The sequence below is a fragment of the Pleurodeles waltl genome, chromosome 1_2 (genome assembly GCF_031143425.1).
Source record: "Pleurodeles waltl isolate 20211129_DDA chromosome 1_2, aPleWal1.hap1.20221129, whole genome shotgun sequence".
In the NCBI taxonomy this organism is placed as follows: Eukaryota; Metazoa; Chordata; class Amphibia; order Caudata; family Salamandridae; genus Pleurodeles; species Pleurodeles waltl.
Genome location: NC_090437.1, coordinates 190,445,606 through 190,470,684, shown reverse-complemented (window position 1 = coordinate 190,470,684; position 25,079 = coordinate 190,445,606). Strand labels below are relative to the sequence as shown.

The following is a 25,079-nucleotide window of genomic DNA, read 5'->3' as shown; positions in this document are numbered from 1 at the left end:
CCTCTGCTCACATAATCCCTTCTTACAGTAATTGTTTGATTTGGACTCTGACCTGAGCCAGCCTACTTATGTGGTGATGGCGATATTGGGGACAAATTTTCCCCCACAATATGATGATACTTTTTATATGGACCTGCAAGAGGCCAGAGGTCTGGCCACTTTCCCAGACACTGGGCTGGTCTCTACTCCTGTCCTTTCCACAGAAGAAATTGCTTAATTTGCCATGGTCACTAGACGGGCAGCCAAAGTCTTAGACCTAAATGTACCCTCCTTTGAGGTGAAGAGCAATGATCTTGCAGAAGTGTTATAACCCAGATAATGCTGATCAGAAACCCCTATTGCCATTCAACGTGGCACTGACCAACACCCTCGTGGACACTTGGACCAAACCCTGCTCTTGCCCACCGTTAAACACAGATTGGACGTCTCCACCAGCATGCTCCGGGTGACCTGCCTTTCTAATGCAGGACCCTACTCCTGAGAGCCTGATGCAACAGGCCTCCAGTAGCTGGGTTAACCCCAATTCTTTTCTAACTACCTCAGACAGAGCTGGAAAGAGCTGAGGAGTTTTGTTGAGACTATTCAAGATGGCCAATCCTGGCCAAGTACATCATCTGTACAGGCCTGGACACATCAGGCTGCTTAGGACTAGAGTAGTTGATACTTGCAGGTGCTCCGGCACCACACATGGATGAAATCCACAGGTTTTTGGGTGACTTTCAGGTGTCACTCATGAATGTACCTTTTGATATCAAGCTTCTCTTTTGCAAGAAGGCCGCTTCCGTCCTTGAGCTCTTAAGAGTAGAGCTACTACATGCTCACTCTTTCAACACAGGCAAGCCAGTATTCCCCTAACTATTTCAGCCCTTTCAAGACATCTCTAGGGGTTTTCCCTTTAAATGCCCCAAAGCCCCCAACCCCAACAATAGGCACCCCAATCCTTTCGAAGTCACTTTAGTTGGTCTTTAGTTACTTATTACCTCCTCATGGGAGGCAGGAATCACTCATTTTCTCTACTGGTAGCAACCCGTAACACCCAACAGGTGGGGCCCGCAGATAGTCCAGTAGGGTTATGCTTTGACATTCCTTTGTACCTCTCCAAACCCCCGCACTCCCCCACCCCCCCCCACCACACCCCCTCACACACACACACCAGTTTTCAGAGGACCATTGGTTAATTTTGCTGTAGGAAATTAGGCTCTTTTGTCGAAAGGAATCATAGCTCATCAATACATTTTGTCTATTGGTTGATGAGTTCCTGTACCCCGCACTACCTTCCTGAGAAGCCTTTGACTGTTTGCCCTTGCTATCCTGACAGTTAAGTTTGAAAACTGTTTTACTTCGCCCAGTTTGCAGATCCAAAGTGGAACAGACTCCAGAACACCAGTGACAAACTACCTCAAGGACCATGTTTCTGATCTACTTGCCTGAGGCTGCTCTGTAGCCTCCTGAATAGGGTTTGACATGAGACTGCTCCTAATATTCCTCCCTCCTTATTGGTATCGATATGGCTTATGTGGCTTAATAAGGGACCGGATCACAGTAATGGTGATTGTCTCTTTTAGAATGAGTTAAGTGCCCTATAATACCTAACAAGCCTGCCCAACATGCAGCTGCTCTTCCCCAACATTTATTGTGGTTCAGATAAGTTCTGTCCAACTTCTGCAAAGAGTTAATTTTGTTCTGAACACATTGGACACTGGCCATGGTTTAGCTTTGCCTACATTCAGAAAGCGATTTTGATAGAAGACACAGCCAACTGCTTCCCATTCAGTGCACTTCTGCCTGGTGCTGTCAAACTTCGATTCCATTGATCGTGTGCATTTGCATGGTTCAGTCATAATGGCTTTTGAATTAGATTGGTATATCACTTTCTCTGGGAATATTGTCACAAGATGTGGAACTACTAAAGCATCACCCAGATAGCACCTTCATTGCAGTGTCCTTTTCAGACCGCTCTCAACTCCATGCAGGCCAACAAGGATCTGCTGCTTTAAATTAGTATGCGAGTTATTATTTGAGTCCTGAATTCTTTTCTCTTTGTAATCTGAAGTTTGGAATGACTAAGTTGGTCATGCTTACATCTGATGAGCATTCGGAAATGGTTGTGGAAATAGTCTTCATAGTGTACAAGATACTGAAATATGCTGGTTGCTTCCTCTAAATGTCGCCCGTCTAGGGGGAACTCTGCACCTAGCTCAGTAGAGCTTAAACTTTGTGCTCACAAGTAACTTATACCTGGGGCACCAATAACCTCTCAGGACTGCAATCTCCTTTCCTGCAAGGGTGTTTTTCTGGTAGCTAACATTTTTGCAATATTGGTTGGCAAATTGCACACACCTCTTTCATCTGAAACCTTCACACTTTGCAATGCAGCAAAATTTATAATCAAATATCGACTGGACATGACAAAGTGAAGGAAGCGGCATGGGTACCAAAGTGGCTCTTTGGCACAACGCCTGAGGGAGGGTTAAGGGCTTCTCTGATATCTAGTCTTCATTAATTGACCTGCTGTTTGACGGCCCTCGCCTTTTCAGTGACAAATCAGACTCAGTCCTCTTAACTTTAGTGTGTCCTTACCAGCACACAGCCACCCTATTGAAGGCAGAATCCATTATTTCCTTCAGAGGTGGCAGGCCATTACATCAAACGAGTGGATCCTCAGAATTGTCCATTGGGGCTATGTTTTCTCTTCTACCCTGCCACACCTTCTGTCGCGCTCAGGGTGGCTGACTAAATACCATTGACTTAGTGCGGGCCTTTGTGGCCAAAAGGACTATAGAGGGGGGTTTGGCCTTGGAGGTGGGAACTGGGTGTTATTCCTGATACTTCTTTTACAGAAGGATGGAGGCCTTCATCTTATTTTTGTTCTTCTCAACACCATCCTGAAGGACAAACTTGAGATGCTTGTCCTGCTTTCCCTAGACCCTGGAGAGTGGTTGGTGGATTTTGGAGTCTCTCTTTGAGCAAGAGATCGATTGTTGCGAGCTGTGGGAACTATAGAACTGCCCCTTTTCAACTCCCTTGTGGTGTTCCTCAGGGGTCGTCCCTTAGCCTGACCCCTTTTTAATTTATATGTAGCACATCTGGCGCAATTGGTTCTTTCATACAGTGTACAGGTCTCTTGATATTCTGATGATACTCAGCTTATTGTGTCCATTAGTAGGGACTGGGAAGAGGTTGCTGACAGGTTCCATATTTGCATGAGGGAAGTTAACAGATGGATGAGCCAGAACTGAGTGAAAAGAGAAAAGACGGAGACAGGCTTATTTGGGGCAGCCACTGGTGGCCAGAATCCTCTGGGGCTTTACCATCACCCATTCCACTAGTAAAAAATGTAGGCATTCTGTTTGATAGTTCCCTGACTTTCGACCTACAGGTTAACCAAACTATCAGAGCCTGTTTTTGGATGGTTAAAACTTTAAAGAACGTTTTACTGTTCCTTCCCAACGAGCTCAGAATTCCAGTGGTCCTTGCTCTTATTTCTTTGTTGGACTACTGCAATACATTACTGCTGAATATTAATCCGTGATCTTTGCATAAGCTTCAATTTATACAGAATACTGCAGCTCGATTATCTTAGATCTACCCAGGTCTGCTTCAGCAAATGAATCTTAGACAGCTCAACTGGCTTCCTATTAGGAAGCTCATTACCTTCAAAGCTCTTTGTCTTACACGTAAGGCTTTTCATGCCCAGGGAGGTGGATATCGCCAATCCACAATAAGGTGGCTTACTCTGAGCCGCCTTTTTGAACATCAGTGGGCCTCCATAAGGCTCTTTTCACCCGCTGTAAGAAAGCTAGATGGGGAAAAAGGGCCTTTTCAGTTGGTGCGGCAAGGCTCTTGAATTCCCTTTCAGTACATATCAGGAGACTGGAGGGTTATACATCTTTTTGCAAACATCTTAAATCCTGGCTATTCTCCCAGTAATTTCTGTCCTTGCATTCTCTGTTCTGCTCAACTCGCTCTTTAGCGCTTCGGTGCTTATGGCCGGAATGCGCTTTACAAATGCAAATGCAAATTAGAAATTGCAGATGGTGGTATTGGACCTGCATGAAGCTTGTTTTCACACCCCCATCTTGCAGGTGCTACCTGCAGTTTGTAGTGGCCAAGGTGCATTTTTAGTTCCCAGTGCTTCCCTTTGGGCTCACCAGTACCCTTTCAGTGTTCATGAAAGTGATGGCAGTGTTCACAATACACCTTCAAAGGTTGGAAAAACGAGTCTTCTCCCAGTTCGATGACTGGCTGCACACATTGCATCTTCATGCTTGGAGATTGAGGGGCAACGATTGACCTGTTTGAACCTGCACCCTGAGGTAGTTGATGTCAACTTGAAAGAGAGGCATACCTCGACAAACATAATTGTACGCCAGTCGTTGTAACAAATTTGTGGGTTGATGTGGCACCCAACAATTTGACCTTGTACTGGTAAAGTTGTCTGAAATTTTATTTATTCTGACCCTCGCCCATCAATGACTTGCTTTGGGCACGATTAAGGGCAGTTTATTGGCTCTTTTAGCATTCTTTCCAGACCATCCTTCATTATTCAAATCGCCAATTGTGATGTTTTTGAAAGGTGTGCCTCATCTCTTCCGACGAAAACCCTTTGCGATGCCTCAGTGGGACCATCTTGATGTGCACCCCTTTTGAGCCATTGCACAATTATCCTTTGAGACTTCTGACATTGAAGGCAGTCTTTCTGATTGCTATGACATCAGCTACATGTGTGAGCGAGCTTCAGGCTCTTTGTCAATCCACCTTATATCACCTTTTCCCTTGATAAGTAGGTTTTAAGGATCCAGGCTTAATTTCTGTCAATAGTGGTTACTCCTTTTTCACGTTGGCCCAGCTATCACACTTTCAGTTTTCTTTGCTCTATCTCATGTCTCTGGGGAAGAAAGACTCCATTGTTTGGATCCTAAAAGCCCATTAAGCTTCTCTATCAACCATGCCAGGGAACATCGTGCAGACAATCAGCCCTTTGTTAGGCTTACCAAAGCAAAGAAGGGCAGTACAGTGCAAAACTGGCCTTCTTTTTGATTAATTTTTCTCAGCACAAAGTTCTGCTACACATTGATGAGGAAGCAGCCCCCCAAAGTCTTGCTTGCTCATTCCACCAGGGCCAAATCTGCTAGCACTGTGTTGACATGAGGACTGTGTCCTCAACATCTGTCAGGCACCTATGTAGGCGACACTATGAATGTTCATGAAGCACTATTGCCTCAACACTTTGGTCCTTCAAGAGTTGCATTTTGCCTTCTCGGTCCTGCAGCACTTTATTTTGTCTAACCCTGAGCCAGTTCACTGACCCATCATCTTTGGAGGTAATGCTATTGTATCTTATCACCCTGTGAGGAATCTATATTCATCAGATGAACAAATTACTTACCTTCGGTACTCGAACTGCAGATTTCTCACCAAACATTCCCCTTTCCGTGAACTGGACTTTTTATTATTTTTATTATTATTATAAATTTTTTTTTGGTAATCTAAAACTCTGTCTACAGAGCTGCACACAGGTCATACCATCCTGCAGATGGGCTCTGCGTCTAAAGGTGCAGACAGCCTAAAAAGCTACTGACATTGGCGTGCATATGCAGGACTGCTCATCACTTCCAGTGCAGAATGGCGTTGGACCAAAGCTTCACAACACAACCTATCTGCACACTGGAGAACTGCTCTAAAAGTTTCTAGATCAGTCTGATGCCAGGAGAATATTCACAAGGTGAAGAATATATGGCTACCTCGAGTATCCACCACAAAAATAAATTGTTACCAAAGGTAGGTAGTTTGTTCATGTTAAAATCCTATGAGTGATCTCTGCTCTTTCTGCATTCTTAAATTTGGGTGAGGAAAAGTTGCATTTTCAGGACCTTCACTGAGCTATGCTCATGTGACGAAAAGCATCAGTTAATCACATTTCTGTGCCCATTTAGTCTCATCTTTATGGGCACCATCACAACGTGGACAGTGTACTGCATTTCGCGTTGCAGTGTGTTAAATGTATATTCTCACACAAAGATCATTACTGCTGCCCTTCAAGGGAGAAGCTGTGTGCCAATTAAGCACATTGGTACAGCATGCTTTGTGGGGCACTTACATATGCTTTTTTCCAACAGTAGCTTTTTTTGCGTTTGATTATCATTTCAGACAAACTTTCACAGAATATGTTCTAAGAGGAACTTTGTTTGCTGTTCTGCTTAACTTACTGCTTCATTACTTGGTGTTCCATCAGTTAGAAACAGGAGAGAGAACAACATAAATTCCTCCCTCAATCTTTTGGATTATCGATTACTCGATCTTTCAACTGATCTCATTGTTGCGGAGCTGAAGGGGAACTGTTAATCGGGTAGAGAAATTATACGCGTGTACCCAGTGCATAAATGGTCTGGAGATTTGCACATCTTAAATTGTTTAACAAAAATGTTTTGATCAGTATCTGGGTGACAGGTGTCCCAACAGTTGATAACAGGTAGACTGTGTGCCTCAGAATAACTATAGTATTACTATTATTATTTAAGTTTAATTTATATTTTGCATATTTATTAAAGTATTTTTGTGGGAGACTCTTCACTAGGGGCAACACATTGTTTCACTAATTGTATATACAAAACAAACTGTAGAAATGCAGACAAATGGTAATATTTTCATTAACAGGTTGTGACTGTAAGGAAGATATTACTCAGATATTAGGTGGGCTTGGAGGGCCTTGCAGGAGGCATGATCAAATGTGTTCCAGAATATCACATTAGAGGAATCTTGAAATTGAGCAGAGGCTTACTTTTGGTTATTTGCGACACATTGTCTATTATCTAATTCTCATACAAATGGTGTGTAAGGAAATGCCTCCTTGGCATGGTTACCCCCTGACTTTTTGCCTTTGCTGATGCTATGTTTTGAATTGAAAGTGTGCTGAGGCCTGCTAACCAGGCCCCAGCACCAGTGTTCTTTCCCTAACCTGTACTTTTGTTTCACAATTGGCACACCCTGGCATCCAGGTAAGTCCCTTGTAACTGGTACCCCTGGCACCAAGGGCCCTGATGCCAGGGAAGGTCTCTAAGGGCTGCAGCATATCTTATGCCACCCTGGGGACCCCTCACTCAGCACAGACACACTGCTTGCCAGCTTGTGTGTGCTGGTGAGGACAAAATGAGTAAGTCGACATGGCACTCCCCTCAGGGTGCCATGCCAACCTCACACTGCCTGTGCAGTATAGATAAGTCACCCCTCTAGCAGGCCTTACAGCCCTAAGGCAGGGTGCACTATACCATAGGTGAGGGCACCAGTGCATGAGCACTGTGCCCCTACAGTGTCTAAGCAAAACCTTAGACATTGTAAGTGCAGGGTAGCCTTAAGAGTATATGGTCTGGGAGTCTGTCAAACACGAACTCCACAGCACCATAATGGCTACACTGAAAACTTGGAAGTTTGGTATCAAACTTCTCAGCACAATAAATGCACACTGATGCCAGTGTACATTTTATTGTAAAATACACCCCAGAGGGCACCTTAGAGGTGCCCCCTGAAACCTTAACCAACTGCCCGTGTAGGCTGACTGGTTTTAGCAGCCTGCCACACTCGAGACATGTTGCTGGCCACATGGGGAGAGTGCCTTTGTCACTCTGTGGCTAGTAACAAAGCCTGCACTGGGTGGAGATGCTATCACCTCCCCCAGGCAGGAGCTGTAACACCTGGCGGTGAGCCTCAAAGGCTCACCCCCTTTGTTCCAGCACCACAGGGCAATCCAGCTACTGGAGTTGCCTGCCCCCTCCGGCCACGGCCCCACTTTTGGCGGCAAGGCCGGAGGAAATAATGAGAATAACAAGGAGTCGTCACTGGCCAGTCAGGACAGCCCCTAAGGTGTCATGAGCTGAGGTGACTCTAACTTTTAGAAATCCTCCAGCTTGCAGATGGAGGATTCCCCCAATAGGGATAGGAATGTGACCCCCTCCCCTTGGGAGGAGGCACAAAGAGGGTGTACCCACCCTCCGGGCTAGTAGCCATTGGCTACTAACCCCCCAGACCTAAACACACCCTTAAATTTAGTATTTAAGGGCTCCCCTGAACCTAGGAACTCAGATTCCTGCAACCTAAGAAGAAGAGGACTGCTGAGCTGAAAAACCCTGCAGAGAAGACGGAGACACCAACTGCCTTGGCCCCAGCTCTACAGGCCTGTCTCCCCCCTTCGGAAGAAAACTGCTCCAGCGACGCTTTCCCCAGGACCAGCGACCTCTGAATCCTCAAAGGACTGCCCTGCTCTAAAAGGACCAAGAAACTCCCGAGAACAGCGGCCCTGTTCATCCAAGACTGCAACTTTGTTTCCAAAGAAGCAACTTAAAGACAACCGCATTTCCCGCCAGAAGCGTGAGACTTGCGACCCGGATTCGACTGGTGAGAAACAACACTTCAGGGAGGACCCTCCGGCGACTCCGAGACTGTGAGTAACCAAAGTTGTCCCCCCTAAGCCCCCATAGCGACACCTGCAGAGGGAATCCCGAGGCTCCCCCTGACCGCGACTGCCTAACTCTCAGATCCCGATGCCTGGAAAAGACCCTGCACCCGCAGCCCCCAGGACCTGAAGGATCGGAACTCCAGTGCAGGAGTGACCCCCAGGAGGCCCTCTCCCTTGCCCAGGTGGTGGCTACCCCGAGGAGCCCCCCCCTTGCCTGCCTGCATCGCTGAAGAGACCCCTTGGTTTCCCATTGATTTCAATTACAAACCCGACATGTGTTTGCACACTGCACCCGGCCGCCCCCGTGCTGCTGAGGGTGTACTTTTTGTGCTAACTTGTGTCCCCCCCCCGGTGCCCTACAAAACCCCCCTGGTCTGCCCTCCGAAGACGCGGGTACTTACCTGCTGGCAGACTGGAACCGGGGCACCCCCTTCTCCATTGAAGCCTATGAGTTTTGGGCACCACTTTGACCTCTGCACCTGACTGGCCCTGAGCTGCTGGTGTGGTAACCTTGGGGTTGCTCTGAACCCCCAACGGTGGGCTACCTTGGACCCAAACTTGAACCCCGTAGGTGGTTTACTTACCTGCAAGAACTAACAATTACTTACCTCCCCTAGGAACTGTGAAAATTGCACTGTCTAGTTTTAAAATAGCTATATGTGTTTTATTTGAAAAGTATATATGCTATTGTGATTATTCAAAGTTCCTAAAGTACTTACCTGCAATACCTTTCGTGCAAAGTATTACATGTAGAATTTGAACCTGTGGTTCTTAAAATAAACTAAGAAAATATATTTTTGCTATACAAAAACCTATTGGCCTGGAATTGTCTTTGAGTGTGTGTTCCTCATTTATTGCCTGTGTGTATGTACAACAAATGCTTAACACTACTCCTTTGATAAGCCTACTGCTCGACCACACTACCACAAAATAGAGCATTAGTATTATCTATTTTTGCCACTATCTTACCTCTAAGGGGAACCCTTGGACTCTGTGCATACTATTCCTTACTTTGAAATAGTGCATACTGAGCCAACTTCCTACATGGTGCTTTTGACCTTAATGAGTCAGTCTTGAAAGCAAGGCTGGCTTCATATTTGAGTTAGACTTTGTAATCATTTATCCTCAGATCAGTCATGTGAGAACAGAATGGAATGAAAGCAGATGGTATGACTTCTAGAGTGAGCCAAAACATAATGTGTAGGAAAGTGCCCTCTTTCTTGGCATGGTTACCCCAATTTTCTGCCTGTTGTCAGTGTGCTTGACTGTGTTCAATGAGATTCTGCTAACCAGGACCCCAGTGATTATGCTCTCTCCTCTAAATTTGGTTGCCACTAACCTTTCTACCCACAATTGGCATAAAGGTTCCACCCCCTCAGACCGGTTTCTGCCTTCCTGTTGCTTGATCTGATCCAGGCCAGGAAGGCAGAACAAATTATTTCCTTTGGGAGAGGGAGGTAACACTCTCTCCCTTTGGAAATAGGCTGACTTGGGAGGGGTAGCCTCCCCAAAGCACTGGTTTGCTTTGAAGGGCACATTTGGTGGCCTCTGTTCATAAACCAGTCCAAACCAGTTCAGAGATCCCCAGTCCCTGCTCTGGCACAAAACTGGACAATGGAAAGGGGAGTGGCCACTCTCCTGTCCATCACCACCCCAGGGGTGGTGCCCAGAGCTCCCCCAGAGGGTCCTTGGGGTCTGCCATCTTGTTTCTAAGGTTGGCAGGGAACTCTGGGAGTCTGAGTGGCCAGGCAGGTGATGTCAGAGCCCCCTCCTGATAGGTACTTACCTGGTTAGGTGACCAATCCCCCTTTCAGGGCTATTTAGGGTCTCTCTCTCTTGGGTGGGTCCTCAGATTCGGCTTGCAAGATTCCAGCAGGACTCCTCTGCAACCTTTGCTTTGACTTCTGGCCTCTGGCACCTCGACTGGATCCTCCAGGAAACGACAAGCTGCAGATCCACAAGGAAGACTCTTCCGCAACATTGTAACCAGAGTTCCTGCCAGCTTTGCAACAGTTTCCTCGCTGTGCATCCTCAGAAGACTGCAACCCTTCAGCCTGCACAAGAAGGAGGAATCTCCCCTGAAGTGAAGGAGTCACTCCCCTGCAACCACAGGCACCAATGACAAGCAACGACCGGCTGCGTTCATCCCCTTTCCTTCTGAGCTGCATGGATCCTGCATCACAGGTAGTGGTCCAGAGTAGTCCTCTTGGACCTTTCTGCCAGGTGTCCAACTTTGGTGGAGGTAAGCCGTTGCCTTCCCACGCAGGACAGTCCCCCCGTGCACTGCATCTCTTGCAGCTGCCAAGGCTTGTTTTCATCTCCTCCAAGGGATCTTCAGGCGACGTGTAGCTCCAGATCCAGTACTCCATCCTGCAAAGCACAGCCTCCTGTGTGGTTCTCCTCCGGCGTGGGATCCACTTTTGTAGGGCTCCTTCTGCGACTTATGTGTGGGACTCCTATAGGTGATGCCTCTGCTCCTGTGGACTCTGACGCTGAGGGTCCCCTGTGTCTCTCCCTCCTGGGTTGAGTCCTCCTGGGCCTTGCTGGTCCCAGGCAGCAGCTCTTTTCCACTAACCACGTGTTGGCCTTTGCCAAGGCTTGTTGGTGGAAATCCTGCACCAACACCAGTCTGCAATCTTCCTTCCAACGTGGGACACCTTCTGCATCCATCAGGAACTCTTCTCCGCCCCCAGGGCAGCAGTGCTGACCTGTTCTTCAATACTGTCGACCAACTCCTGCATCCACAGGTGGGTGGGTATTACCTACTACTACTCCTGGACTCCACTGTGACCCTTGACCTTGGTCCCCTCTCTCCACAGGTCTTCTTTCTTCAGGAATCCACCGCTGCTTTTCTTGCAGTCTTCTCTAGTCGTCTTTTCTTCCTTTTGGGTGGTTTGGGGAACATCCATTGTTTTAACTCCTACATTCCTGGTCGCTTGGGGGGGCGGGGGAGGGGGGGTACTGTTACTTACCTTTTTAGTTCTCTAGTACTCCCAGCTCCTCTCTACGCATTCATTTTACTTACCTTGGTTGGGGTATCTTGTTCGCATTCCATGTTTTTTAGTATATGGGGTGTGCTCCCCCAGGGGTCACTATTGGTTAATATGGTTTGCACTGTTTACTAACCTTTTCTATGCCTTTTTCGGATTGCTAGTGTATATATTTAGTGTATTACCTCCTAAGGGTGAGTCACCTGTCTAGTATTTTGTGGTGATTTGTTCCAAAAATAAAGTACCTTTTTATTTTTGTACAACTGAGTTTTCTTTTGTGTGTGTAAGAGCTGTGTGACTACAGTGGTATTGCATGAGCTTTGCATGTCTCCTAGATAAGCCTTGGCTACTCATCCACAGCTACCTCTAGAGGCCCTGGCTTCTAGTTACTGCCTACAGTTCACTGAGACTGGATACCTGGACTTGGTATAAGGTGTAAGAACCATAGGTACCCACCCCACACCAGGCCAGCTTCCTACATAATGCTTACTCTAGACTGTGCAACATTGCTCTAAAATATAAGAAATGTGTTTGTTTGGTTAAGTTTGCCTTGTGGTGAAGAGCTTTGAGTGAACAAAAGTAATGATTAAAAACTTGAACTGTCATCCATTAACTCTTTGGTTGGATTAGTGTCATCCTCATAGTGATGAATCACTGCGTCCTGCCTCTCCAGGATGTTCTATGAAAGGTTAGAATTACTTTTGTGCCGTAGGTAACCCTACATTGCACTGGAAGTGATCCGTCGAGAGTAGTCCGAGTTCATAAAATGAATAACCAATCCAGAACTGCGCAAGTTATACATGTGTTCGGGTGTTTGTAAATCCTTTGCAAAATAGTTGTGTTAGAAATCAGTGGGATTGTTCCCCCTCTGAATTAATTCACTGAATATTGTTCATCATTATGGAATGTCCACTTTGAACGTAAGGAAGGCTGCAGTTCTTTCCTATTGCCGATGCTCCATGCTCAGCGTTTTCTTTCTGCAGCCGTTTCTTGGGGATGTGAATGCAGGCTGCTATTGGGTCCCTGACCTCGGCACCATCTTTGTGAGGCGTTATCACAGTTAACTGATGGCTACCAGCAAAAAATGATACAGATTTTTTGCATAGGACATGAAAGGGAATGTTTGAATGTTGCAGGCATCCCCTGAAGTCACCCTGGACAAACCTTCCTTTGGGACAGGTGTGTTCCAGAAACTGCGAGATGTAAAGTCTGCCCTACCAAAGACATGGAGGGTTTCATTGAGTTGGATGATTTGCTCTTCTGGTTCTCAACTCTGCTGGGCAGTGAACTATTAAAATATTTGTTTCTAGTTTTTGACCATGTAACTCAATGATGGTAGCGATGTGGATGTCAAGATGATTTTGAGAATACAGATTTTGCATGCAGTGTTTCATGAATGTTTTAATTGAATTAAGCTGTTGAAAGAAGGAAACAAGATGTCCTTCACTTCTACAGAAGTAGTTTTCTGATACTTTCTTCTTTTCAGATTAACGTCTAAACTACCACCTATATCTGTGAAATATCAGTTTGTGATCTCAAATTAACTGTCTGTTATCAATCATAGCCTTCAAAATATAAGTCTGGATCAAACAGTATAAAATCTACACCTCAAACACCAGTGAAGCGGGGAGTGACTCCACGATCTGAAAACAAAGAAAATTATGGTAGGATGAATGAAGTAAACTTCTTGTATCCCCCTACTCCAAAAATTCCAGTTAAGAAAAGCCAAAATGAACACCGGGAAATTATTTCGACTCCAAATGGCATCATTGCCAGTTCTTCAAAAGGTAAGGCTTTCTTGGGTGTTTTTTTACCTTTTTAATGGATGTTCTCTGAGATTTCATTATTAGAAATATTTTGCTGTAGAGCAGAATACATCCTCGTTTGAAGCAACTTTCCTTTATGTGGTCCTAATAAGTAGAACTTTGTCACTTTGGACAGATGCACATCATTTTACAGTGGTAGGCAATATTTTAGCAGCTTCTAGATCTAATAGGAAAGTTGTCTCCGGTAAATGTTCTTATACTTGAACTTTAGCTGGAAAAAAAAATCAATCTGAATGGAAGTAGGTTAATGTGTTGCTGCATAGAACATGCTTCTTCTCTATTCTAAGTGACGTATCCCTTGTTTTCCTTGAAGGTGTGGATTGTTGATTGATGGTAGGTGAATTGACCAGGACCATGTCCAGGCACTGAAAGCCCAATTTTGAGAATTTGTGACCTCTTTGTGTTATCCAGACTACCTCTCACCTAGTTCCTCTTGGTTTGGTTTCACTCAGTCCCCTTTCTTCTGCAGAGCTGATATCACCTCTGAAAAGCAGAGAAGTGCATGAATGCCTGCAAGGAATACCATTTTTCTTTTTATGGTTTAGCAGTGGGCTTGTGCCTTTTCTCGTGGTCTTCTTGTTCTCGCTAAGACTTAGGTTGGTATTTAGCATGCATATTGTATATGGAACAATTTTAAATGTCTTTCCTCCAATGCGGACTGTGTTTGGAGGTACTTTGATCTTTGGATTAAATTTCTGCAGTATCTGTCGTCTTGACTTGACGTGTGAATTGGATAAACACTTTTACTCTTAGGTCCTGGCTTCCTTCGAAATCAGCCAACTGTTATAGTGCTGAAACGTGCATTGATCTCAAGCATTCTTCTGATAAATGTATGTCAGAGTTGAACATGAAGCCTTAACCCAGCACCATACCAGCCCACACCAGGCTGCTACAAGAATCTTTCTCCTTCTGCCTTTAAACTGATTACCACTTGTAGGAAAGTACCATCTTGCCTGGCATGTTACCCCCATTTTTACTTGTGTGTTTGTTTGTTTTTGCCTATGTCACTGGGATCCTGCAAGCCACGACCCCAGTGCTCATAAAGTATGCCCTGTATGTGTTCCCTGTGTGGTGCCTAACTGTATCACTGAGGCTCTGCTAACCAGAACCTCAGTGTTTATTCTCTCTCTGCTTTTAAAACTGTCACTGCAGGCTAGTGACTAATTTTACCAATTCTCATTGGCACACTGGAACACCCTTATAATTCCCTAGTATATGGTACCGATATACCCAGGGTTTTGGGGTTCCAGGAGATCCCTATGGGCTGCAGCATTTCTTTTGCCACCCATAGGGAGCTCAGACAATTCTTGCACAGGCCTGCCACTGCAGCCTGCGTGAAATAACGTCCACGTTATTTCACAGCCATTTTACACTGCATTAAGTAACTTATAAGTCACCTATATGTCTAACCCTCACTTAGTGAAGGTTAGGTGCAAAGTTACTTAGTGTGTGGGCACCCTGGCACTAGCCAAGGTGCCCCCACATTGTTCATGGCAAATTCCACTGACTGATTGCGGGGACACCATTACACACGTGCACTACATATAGGTCAATACCTAAATGTAGTGTCACCATGGTAACTCCGAACCTGGCCATGTAACATGTCTAGGATCATGGAATTGCCCCCCCAATACCATTCTGGTATTGGGGGGACAATTCCATGCATCTCCGGGTCTCTAGCATAGAGCCCGGGTACTGCCAAACTAGCTCTCTGGGGTTTTCCGGGCAGCTGCTGCCACCCTCAGACAGGTTTCTGCCCTCCTGGGGTCTGGGCAACCCAGTCCCAGGAAGGCAGAACAAAGAATTTTCTCTGAGAGAGGGTGTTACACCCTCTCCCTTTGGAAATAGGTGTGAAGGGCTGGGGAGGAGTAGCCTCCCCCAGCCTCTGGATAATGCTTTGAAGGGCACAGATGGTGCCCTCCTTGCATAAGCCAGTCTACACCGGTTCAGGGATTCCCCAGCCCTGCTCTGGCGCGAAACTGGACAAAGGAAAGGGGAGTGACCACTCCCCTGACCTGCACCTCCCTAGGAGAGGTGCCCAGAGCTCCTCCGGTGTGTCCCAGACCTCTGCCATCTTGGATGCAGAGGTGTGAGTGCCAAATGGACAGCTCTGAGTGGCCAGTGCCAGCAGGTGACATCAGAGACCCCTCCTGATAGGTGCTTACCTCTCTCAGTAGCCAATCCTCCTCTGAGGGCCATTTAGCGTCTCTCCTGTGGGTTTCTCTTCTGATTCTGAATGCAAGAGCTCACCAGAGTTGCTCTGCACTTCTCCCTTCGACTTCTGCCAAGGATCGACCACTGACTGCTCCAGGGCGCCTGCATAACCACAACACAGTAGCAAGAAGACTACCAGCAACATTATAGCGACTAATCCTGCCGGCTTTCTCGACTTCTTCCTGGTGGTGCATGCTCTGAGGGCTGTCTGCTTTCACCCTGCACTGGAAATCCCGAAGAAATCTCCCGTGGGTTGACGGAGTCTTCCTCCTGCTACCGCAGGCACCAAACTTCTGCTTCACCGGTCCTCTGGGTCCCCCCTCATCTCGACGAGCGTGGTCCCTGGAACACAGGAGCTGGATTCAAGTGACCCCCACAGTCCAGTGGTCCTTCTGTCCAAATTTGGTGGAGGTAAGTCCTTGCCTCCCCACGCCAGACAATAATCCTGTGTACTGCGTGAATCGCAGCTGCTAGGGCTTTTGTGCACTCTTGCAAGGATTCCTTCGTGCACAGCATAGCCCAGGTCCCCAGCACTCCGCCCTGCATTGCCCAACTCGCTGAGTTGGACTCCGGCGTCGTGGGACCCTCTTTTGTGACTCTGAGTCGACCGTCATCCTCAGACCTTCTAAGTGCCTGTTCAGGTGCTTCTGCGGGTGCTGCCTCTTTCTGCGTGGGCTCTGTGTTGCTGAGCGCCCCCTCTGTCTCCTCCACCAAGGGGCGACCTCCTGGTCCTTCCTGAGCCCTGGCAGCACCCAAAACCTTCAACCGCGACTCTTGGAGCTAGCAAGGCTTGTTTGCAGTCTTTCTGAGTGGAAACAACTCTGCATCATCCAGCACTTCGTGGGACATCTTCTGACCAAAGGAGACGCTCCTGGCACCTTCCGTTGTTGTAGAATCTTCGGCTTCTTCCACCCGGAGGCAGCCCTTTTGCACCTTCATCCGGGGTTTAGTGGGCTCCTGCCCACCCGGACACTTTTGTGACTTATGGACCTGGTCCCCTTCCTTTACAGGTCCTCAGGTCCAGTAATCCGTCTTCAGTGCGTTGCAGTCAGTTGTTGTTCTTACAGAATCCCCTATCTCGACTTTACTGTCTTTCTGGGTTAGTAGGGTAACTTTACTCCTACTTTTCAGGGTCTTGGGGTGGGGTGTCTTGGACACCCTTAGTGTTCTTACACTCCCAGCGACCCTCTACACACTACACTAGGCTTGGGGTCCATTCGTGGTTCGCATTCCACTTTTGGAGTATATGGTTTGTGTTGCCCCTAGGCCTATTGTCTCCTATTGCATTCTATTTGTGTTCTACAGTGTTTGCACTACTTTTCTAACTGTTACTTACCTGATTTTGGTTTGTGTGTGTGTATAATTTGTGTATTTTACTTACCTCCTAAGGGAGTATATCTTCTGAGATACTTTTGGCATATTGTCACTAAAATAAAGTACCTTTATTTTTAGTAACTCTGAGTATTGTGTTTTCTTATGATATAGTGCTATATGATATAAGTGGTATAGTAGGAGCTTTGCATGTCTCCTAGTTCAGCCTAAGCTGCTCTGCTATAGCTACCTCTATCAGCCTAAGCTGCTAGAACACCTTTAATCTACTAATAATAAGGGATAACTGGACCTGGCACAAGGTGTAAGTACCACAAGGTACCCACTATAAGCCAGGCCAGCCTCCTACACCACTGGATTGGGATTTTCAGCCCCCTCATATGTAAGTTATGCATTTAACCGAAAAAAAAACCCCTGCAAATCTCTTGTGCTACCTCAATTCGCAGTTCCTTCGATGGCACAGTACCCTTGACACATTTATCTCTCTTGTTTGATCAGTGCACCTCTAATGGACATGTGACCCAAAGTGCAAGTGGGATCATGACTCTGACCATATCCTTACAATCCAAATTTCTTCAAACTTTAACGATTATTGTCACACAAGGAAGCTGATGTCTGTAAGAACAAGCCCCATGCAAAGAGTGAGCTTCTCCTACCTCTTCTCATTCAACAAATTATTAGTCTGCATTCCAACTAGTGCTGGGTAGAGATGAAAATGAGAGAGATCCTGCTTTGTGAAAACACTGTCGATATGAAAGAGGAGTGCTAGAGAGCCTACCAACCAGACCTCCTCTGTGTATACCTAATCCAAACGAGTCTAAAATATGCCAAATATCCTTTCTATGCCTTTCCTACTCGCTAATCAATGGCAGATCCCAGTTAAATGCCTGGCTGTTTTCAAAACTGTATTTGAAATTGCCTGCTGTCATGCACAAATGATATCAGAGGATCAGCTAGTCTTCCCTGTGGCCCTTCCTCTGGAGGGACTGTTAGTGATCCCTCTGAGAGGGGTTGCAGCTGGTCTGTAGTGTCTGGCATTTGCAGATCAAGCTCCTGGGTGGTGACCATATTCCTTTGCTGTTTCACATAGTGGTTGATGTGGATGTGAGTAGAGCTTTCTAAGACCGCTGGTTTGGAATGACTGGTCAGAGTGACCAGACTGACTGACTTTATGGATGCCATGGAGCAGGGATGGGACCTGGATTGCATTGTGTGGAGACTGAGTGGGGTAGTCTGAAATGGTTCTGGGAGATGTGGAGGTTCGATATCTCTCTCACTGGTCCGTCTGATTGCCTGGATGCCAGCTCTATTTCTCCTGTTCCTGATTGCATTCACTTGGAGCTGCTCTGGCCTCCACATGCGAGTGTTATGTTTTGCCTCAAATGACTCGACTGTGTACTGGTCTTGACTATCGTTCTGACAAAGGCTGGGCTCAATGGAGCTGCTATCTGCTTTCTGATTGGATGCTGGGTTTCATCTCCATTGCAACTGGTTTGGTGCCTCATTTGCACAGGCGAAGCTTAACCCAGCAGATCAACATGTGATACACAATTGTTGAAATGCCACTGAATGTATACTGCAGTTCTATTTTGATAGACTGTAATGGTAGTGATGTGAAATACCTTGTGTTTATATTTTGAGTACTTGTGCTACATTGGACTGTGCAGGTAGGCACTGTAATTTAAGTAAGGGCAAAACTTCAGCCATGGCGTTAAATTCCAAAGCCGCAGTCAGTGTGAAACTAGAAAGTATTACATTCTCAAAACCTTTAGTCAATAGTGACCTTTCTTGGTGAGTTTAGATGAGGTACAGACTAGAGCTAAAGCTCGAGCCAAACTTAAAAAGCGAACTGAGGTGAGTGTTTAACTCTACTTTACAGGTATTGTAGTCGGGTAAGTGCATTCTGGAAGGTCGCTCCTTGGCTACTCACCACTTTTATTCAAGCGCCTTGAAAAGCAGTGTTTACTGCTAAAAGGTGAGAGCCCCCAAACATCAATGGAGCATATACAAATCGCCTTCATCTGTATAACATTAATCCTTTTCCCTATAATTGTACTTTATTAGAAATGAAAATGTAAATGCGTATCCAGAAGATAAGCGATGTTTGGAAATAAGTTGTCAGTTTGATGGAGGTGGAATCCTATGACGTATTCTTCATCACAAAAGATAAATTTTTTTCACCAACAGAGAACTGTACAAAAGAGAACCCAACAAAAAAAAATTCTACCAAAACGGATGAAATGGAAATTGCGAGCATTAGTCCAGAAAGGCGGTATGTCTCAGTTCCTGCACAATGCTGTTGGTATATTATAGTGTTGCTTGCTGCATCATGTTTAGTTTGAGTAAATTGAGTTGTTTTAATTTCAAACTATTCTGTTGGAAAATTGTGCTCCCTACTCTAAATTCTCCAACTTTCATCAGCCGGTCTAAGTTGGTCATCTGTGTCTTACATAAAATGCTGAACCATTTCCCCGTACATTTGTTCAAGTCTTTGAATTTGTTCCAACTGTGACTTGGGCTCTAAATGTTAAAGGGTTCAGTGTCTCATGTACATTATGTAGTGATAGCGGATACTACCTTGGAAGGTAAGCAATACATGTCTAATGTTCCAAACAATCCAGAACATCTCTGCGCTGAGTTTTTGTTTGTAACCCCTCCATAGTAAATCCTCACAGAGGTATTGGTTGACTTGTTTATGTAGCACCAAATTAAATCACCACTACTGACATTTAGGTGAAAAAGTCTCCCCGCTCCACTAATTTACTTTCATTTTGATGGTATCAAAGAAGCTATGCTTTCAGCATCAAAACAGACTTTGTGTGAAACATAGGCAGGCATGCTAATAGTCTCCTGTTCAGGATTTCATTTTTTTGGTCAGCATTGTCTTCTATTGATTTCAGCGTACACTGAATAACAAATGCCTTATTTAATATTCTTCACTATAGATATTGTTCCTAACTACACCCACCCATACACTCCCCTTTCAATAAAAAACAAATACTGTCCAAGTGTATACATCTAATAGAGACTTCTAGCTGCAGATTATTTTACCTTTGAATTCTCCCTAGGCTTTAGACTGGATCCAGAAGATTTTCATGAGCAGTACCCCTGTATTACTGGTAGGTGGCGTCTATCGGCAACACATTAATCATCGTCTGAACTGACGTCATGGGCCCTTATATAGGCAACACCCAGGGGCACCGACGTTAGTACTTTTCTTTCCGCGCCAGCCAGTGCTGATTTGAAGAGAGCTGCCCCTCAGTTGTTTTTTGATTGGTCTTTGTTGGAAATGGCCCTTTTTGCAGGGTTATACCCAAACTTTTTGCCTTCTTCCTCCTATTTTTTTTTATAGGTCTGTTTTTGCTGGTTTGTCTCTGCGCACTTTACCACTGCTAATCAGTGCTAAAGTGCAAGTGATCCCTATAGGAATTGTACTGTTGATTGGTTTATCCATGATTGGCATATTTGATTTACTAGTAAAGTGCACTAGAGGTGCCCAGGGCCTGTAAATCAAATGCTACTTGTGGGCCTGCAGCACTGGTTGTGCCACCCACATTAGTAGCCCTGTAAACATGACTCAGACCTGCCATTGCAGTGTCTGTGTGTGCAGTTTTAAACTGCCAATTCGACTTGGCAAATGTACCCACTTGCCGGGCCTCATCCTTCCCTTTTACTACATGTAAGGCACCCCTATGTTACGCCCTAGGTAGCCCCATGGGCAGGGTGCAGTGTATGTTCAAGGTAGGACATATACTAGTGTGTTTTATATGTCCTAACAGTGAAATACTGCCAAATTCGGTTTTCACTGTGCAAGGCCTATCTCTTCCATAGGTTAACATGGGGGCTGCCTTAAATATCCTTAAAGCACAGATTCTCTTTGAGAGCAGATAAAAATATGAAGTTTAGGGTCTCTGAGCTTACAATTTAAAAATACATAATTTAGTGAAGTTGGTTTTTAGATTGTTAGTTTGAAAATGCCACTTTTAGAAAGTAGGCATTTTCTTGCTTAATCCATTCTGTGACTGCCTGTTTGTGGATTCCCCGTCTGGGTCAGTTTGACAGTTGGGCTGTTCACACCTCTCTTCTAGACAGTGACAGAAAGGGGGCTGGGGTGTAGCCTACATATGTTGATTAGCCCTCTGCTGGCGGGGAGTAGAGGAGTGGTCACTCACACCTGAAAGGACTGTGCCTGCCCTCACACAATGCTGTCTCCGACCCCCTGGTGAGTGTCTGGGGCCTGGCCTGGACAAGGAAGGATCTTGCAAACACTTGAGACTTTGCTTTGAAGTTTGTCAACTTTAAAGGCAGAACTGGGTATAAGAAGAAGACCCAAGACCCCAGACTTCTAGAATCTTCCTGGAATCAAGAGGAACCTCTGCCCAGGAGAAGAGCCGGAGTAGGAATAATGTCCCTTTGCTGTGTTGCTTTGCTGGACTGGCCTGCATTTGCTGCTTCTGCCTGAAAAGAGTGCGAAGGGTGAACTTTGCTGTGTGTCCTGCTTGAGAAAATTATCCAAAGGCTTGGAGTAGAGCTTGCTTCCTGTTGGAAGTCTCAGGGACACCAAAGACTTCAGTTTCCTCGACCTGCAGCAGTGGGAACTGTGTGTTTTGTGCTGTTCAAGAGGAGAACCAACCGCGACGACGACGCTGGCCTGCACCGTGACTTGCCGACGCCACACGAAGTCGAATTGCCCCACTTCGCATTGCGACCCTGGTCTCACAGACGCCGTCATCCGACTTCACTGAGCCGCTGCTCGCACCGCGACCTGTGGGCCCGCACTCCAGCATCGCCTGCTCACACCGCAGTCTGGGCATCCCTGATGACGCCACTCCTGCTGACACCGGCGCCGCTGCCTGCAGCGTGGTCTGTGGACACTGCTCGTAAGGTACACGAAGCACCGCCCCATCCCGCACCGCGGGCCCCGGTCCACCGATGCCAGTATCATCGACTCCTGTGTCGTCACCAGGCATCCTGCCTGCACCGTGGCCTGTGGACACCGCTCGTGAGGGTCATGAAGCACCGCCCCATCCCGCACCACTGGCTTGGGCCTACTGATGACAGTGCTTCAGAAACTATGCCGCCGCTGGCTGCACCGTGACCTGTGGACACCGCACGTCTCACCGCCCCGCTTCACACCGCAGCCCTGTGGGCAACGCACGTCGCATCGTCCCGCTTCACACCGCAGCCCTGACGCCATCCACGCCGGTGCACCTGACTTCATTAGCCTGGAGTTCGATCTGCAACGCGTGTGACCTCAAGGGCCCGACAACTCCGGAACCGACACCGCAACGTCAGTGTTGCCGCTCTCCGGAGATCACCGCGAGGTTCACGACGCCCTGCAAATCCAAGGTACTGTTTGCGGGTCTTCCCGACACCCTAGCTGGCCCGCAACGCCGCGGCCAGCCTGAACTGTTGCTTTTGTTGATCACGATGCCGTGATAGCCCCAGGTGGAGCTATCGACTTCAAGGAACTGTAGTTTTGAGTAAATCTTGCAGAATTCATATTTTTCTTACTGTATGTTGGATTTTTATCGTATTTGGTCTTGTTTTATATAGATAAATATTGGCTATTTATCTAAAACTGGTGTGGTGTCCTTTTTGTAGTGTTTTCACTTTTTACTGTGTGTTATGTGCAAATGCTTTACACATTGCTTCGGAGATAAGCCTGACTGCTCGTGCCAAGCTACCAAGGGGGTGAGCAGGGGTTATCTGAGTGGGTATCTCCCTTATCCTGACTAGAGTGAGGGTTCCTACTTGGACAGGGTGCAAACCAACTGACCCCATTTCTAACAGTCTTTTTTCAATTTTTGTCAAATCTTTTTCTGGATTTTTTCTCCTGGTGTATCGAGGGATGGTGTTAAGCCCTGCAGAGCCTGTCACCGCCCGATGTCGGTGATGGATCTGCACCTCATAAGTCCATGGTGTTTGGAGCGCGTCCACACCCCGAAGTCATGCTCAGAGTGCTAGGCTGTGCATCCAAAGGCTTTAAGGGAGCAGTCCCTGAAGCTGATGCCAGCCCAGCACGTCGAATCCACCCAGGTTGTGGTCTCGGCTGAGAGGAAGGTATCAGAACTGGTCGCGGAGTCCAAAGTCGTTGTCATCCCATTTGAAGACCTTGGGGTGATCAGGTGAGTCAAGGTACAAGAAAGAAATCAAGAAGATGAAGCGCTCTTTGACTTCCCCTCATCCGTTTGCCGATGAGGGAATTTTGAAATTCCAGACCTTGTTCTGCCGAACCTGTGCCTAACTCGACAACTCCTCCTTGAATTTCCAGGAGCTGGAGCAACCCCTGTCCAACGTAAAGAATTTTATGAGTCCTTGCAGCTTTTTTTTTTTTTTTTCTTTTCTTTTTGCAGTCTGACCCTTCTGCAGTGCCTTAGGGCCCTGAGAGTCAGAGGAGGGGGGGGGGGGGCTTTCTCATTCTGCAGCTCTGGTGTTGAGGGGCTCCAGGGATCCAGTTCTGGATCTGGACCAATGTTGATCATACCACCTTGGCCAGCCCCTGATGCTGACGCTCTTGGTGCTCACCGGCAGCGCCATCCCCATTATACTCCTAGACTCTGACAAGGAGCCAGATGGGCGTCGCTTGACTCCGGCATCCACAGGTGCTTTGCCTCCTAACTCAGATCTTGAGCCCTGTTTCACTGGGCTAGGCCTCTGGAAGGATGGGATAGATCGCTGGATCCTCTTAAATACCAGACACACACAGGTGAAATGGACTGGCACGAGGACTTGGGTGAAACCAACTGGACACATCTCTAGATACTGGGATGCTTTCTCCACCTCCCCTGGCTACAGAGCAGGAAGCTTTTCATGCAGTGGTGGTGAGGATGGTGGCTAAGGTCTAGGACCTTCACCTCCCCTCAGTGGCCATCAAGACTGATCTCTTGACAGAGGTGCTGCAACCCGGAGCTTCTACCCCAGAGGCCCTGCTCCTATTTAATGATGCCCTCACTGACTTCGTCCTTGCGTATCTGGTCCAAACGCAGCACAGGGACTCCTATGAACAGGACGATTGCCTGCCACCATCGGCCCGCATCTAAGAAGCCAAGTTTCCTGACTCGACACCCCACCTCTGAGAGCTTGGTGGTGCAAGCCTCTACCTCCCGAGGCGCCTTCTCTACCGTTTCCCCAGATAGGGAATCCAAAAAGTTTGAAATGACCGGCTCGCTAGGGAGAGTGGTTTCCATGGTGGTATGCTTGAGGTGCTATGCCTGGTTGAGGACTTATGGCTTTTCCGTGGATGTCTCTTGTCTCTTCGTAGAATAGCCTGACTGAGCTTGAGCGCTTCAAGGATTCTTGTGCTGTGGCCAGGTCCTGGGCCTCGCAACAGCCCCACCTCTTCCCCTGCCTTGCGCGGCTACAGAAGATGTCTCCAATGAATTCCCGTCCAGCCACTGTGCCATGCATGCTGCCTAGCCTCTGCATGGCCGAGGGCACAGGATCCACCAACTTTGTGGGTCAGGTGGCCAGTGGTCTGGTCAGTCTGCTGCCTCCACCCTGCAACCCCCGGAGCAGCCTCTAAAGCCCACCTAGTCTGACTACCACCCCCTGTCTCCCTGACCCACCACCAAGGACCAGTTGATGGCAGGATTCACCATCATCTGCTCCACTGGTAATCCATCATTTAACACAGGTGGGTTTTGTAGGTGGTCCGAGGGGCTACTCCTGTCCCTTTGAGACTACTCCTCAATCCATGCCACCATTTTATGATAGGATGATGGAGGATCAGGTGTTTATGGACAACACCTCCTTGTGGTACTGCAACAAGATGGTGGGATGGTGTTGTAGAACCTTTGTCAGAAGCCTCTGTGCCTCTGGAGGTGGCTGGAACAGCAGGACATATCCCTGGTAGCTAATCATCTGGCGGGATCTCTGAACACCAGAGCGGACAAACTCAGCTGAAAATGCCTAGAAGATTGTGAATGGCATCTCCATTCGGAGGTGTGGCGCAAGGTCTTTCAGCAGTGAGGGAGAGCCTTGGTTGGATGTGTTCGCCCCGCCAAGAATGCAGAATATCATTAGTTTCACACTTTGGAGTTTCCAGGGCAGCAATCGCTCAGACGCTTTTCTTCTTGAGTGGATTTCAGGCCTCCTGTACACCTTTCTGCCCATGCTACTCTTTCTAAGGTTCTCAAGAAGATCAGGAACCACCGGGTTCAAGTCATCCTTGTGACATCGGACCTGGCACGGAGAGTCTGGTATCCAGAGCTGCTGAGAATGTCCATTGATCCTCCAATCAGATTGCTCCTTTAGAAGGATCTTCTG

General features: G+C 47.0%; 1 protein-coding gene across 3 annotated transcripts in view; it reads left to right on the top strand.

The window, feature by feature from the left end:
- MELK (maternal embryonic leucine zipper kinase) overlaps positions 1-25,079 on the top strand; it is a 281,217-nt gene that overhangs the window by 217,544 nt on the left and 38,594 nt on the right. For all 3 annotated transcript variants that reach the window (XM_069237613.1, XM_069237628.1, XM_069237621.1), the window contains 2 exons: positions 13,007-13,229; positions 18,999-19,083. In XM_069237613.1, the coding sequence (XP_069093714.1) occupies positions 13,007-13,229; positions 18,999-19,083 (308 nt within the window). The remainder of the gene's footprint in view (positions 1-13,006; positions 13,230-18,998; positions 19,084-25,079) is intronic.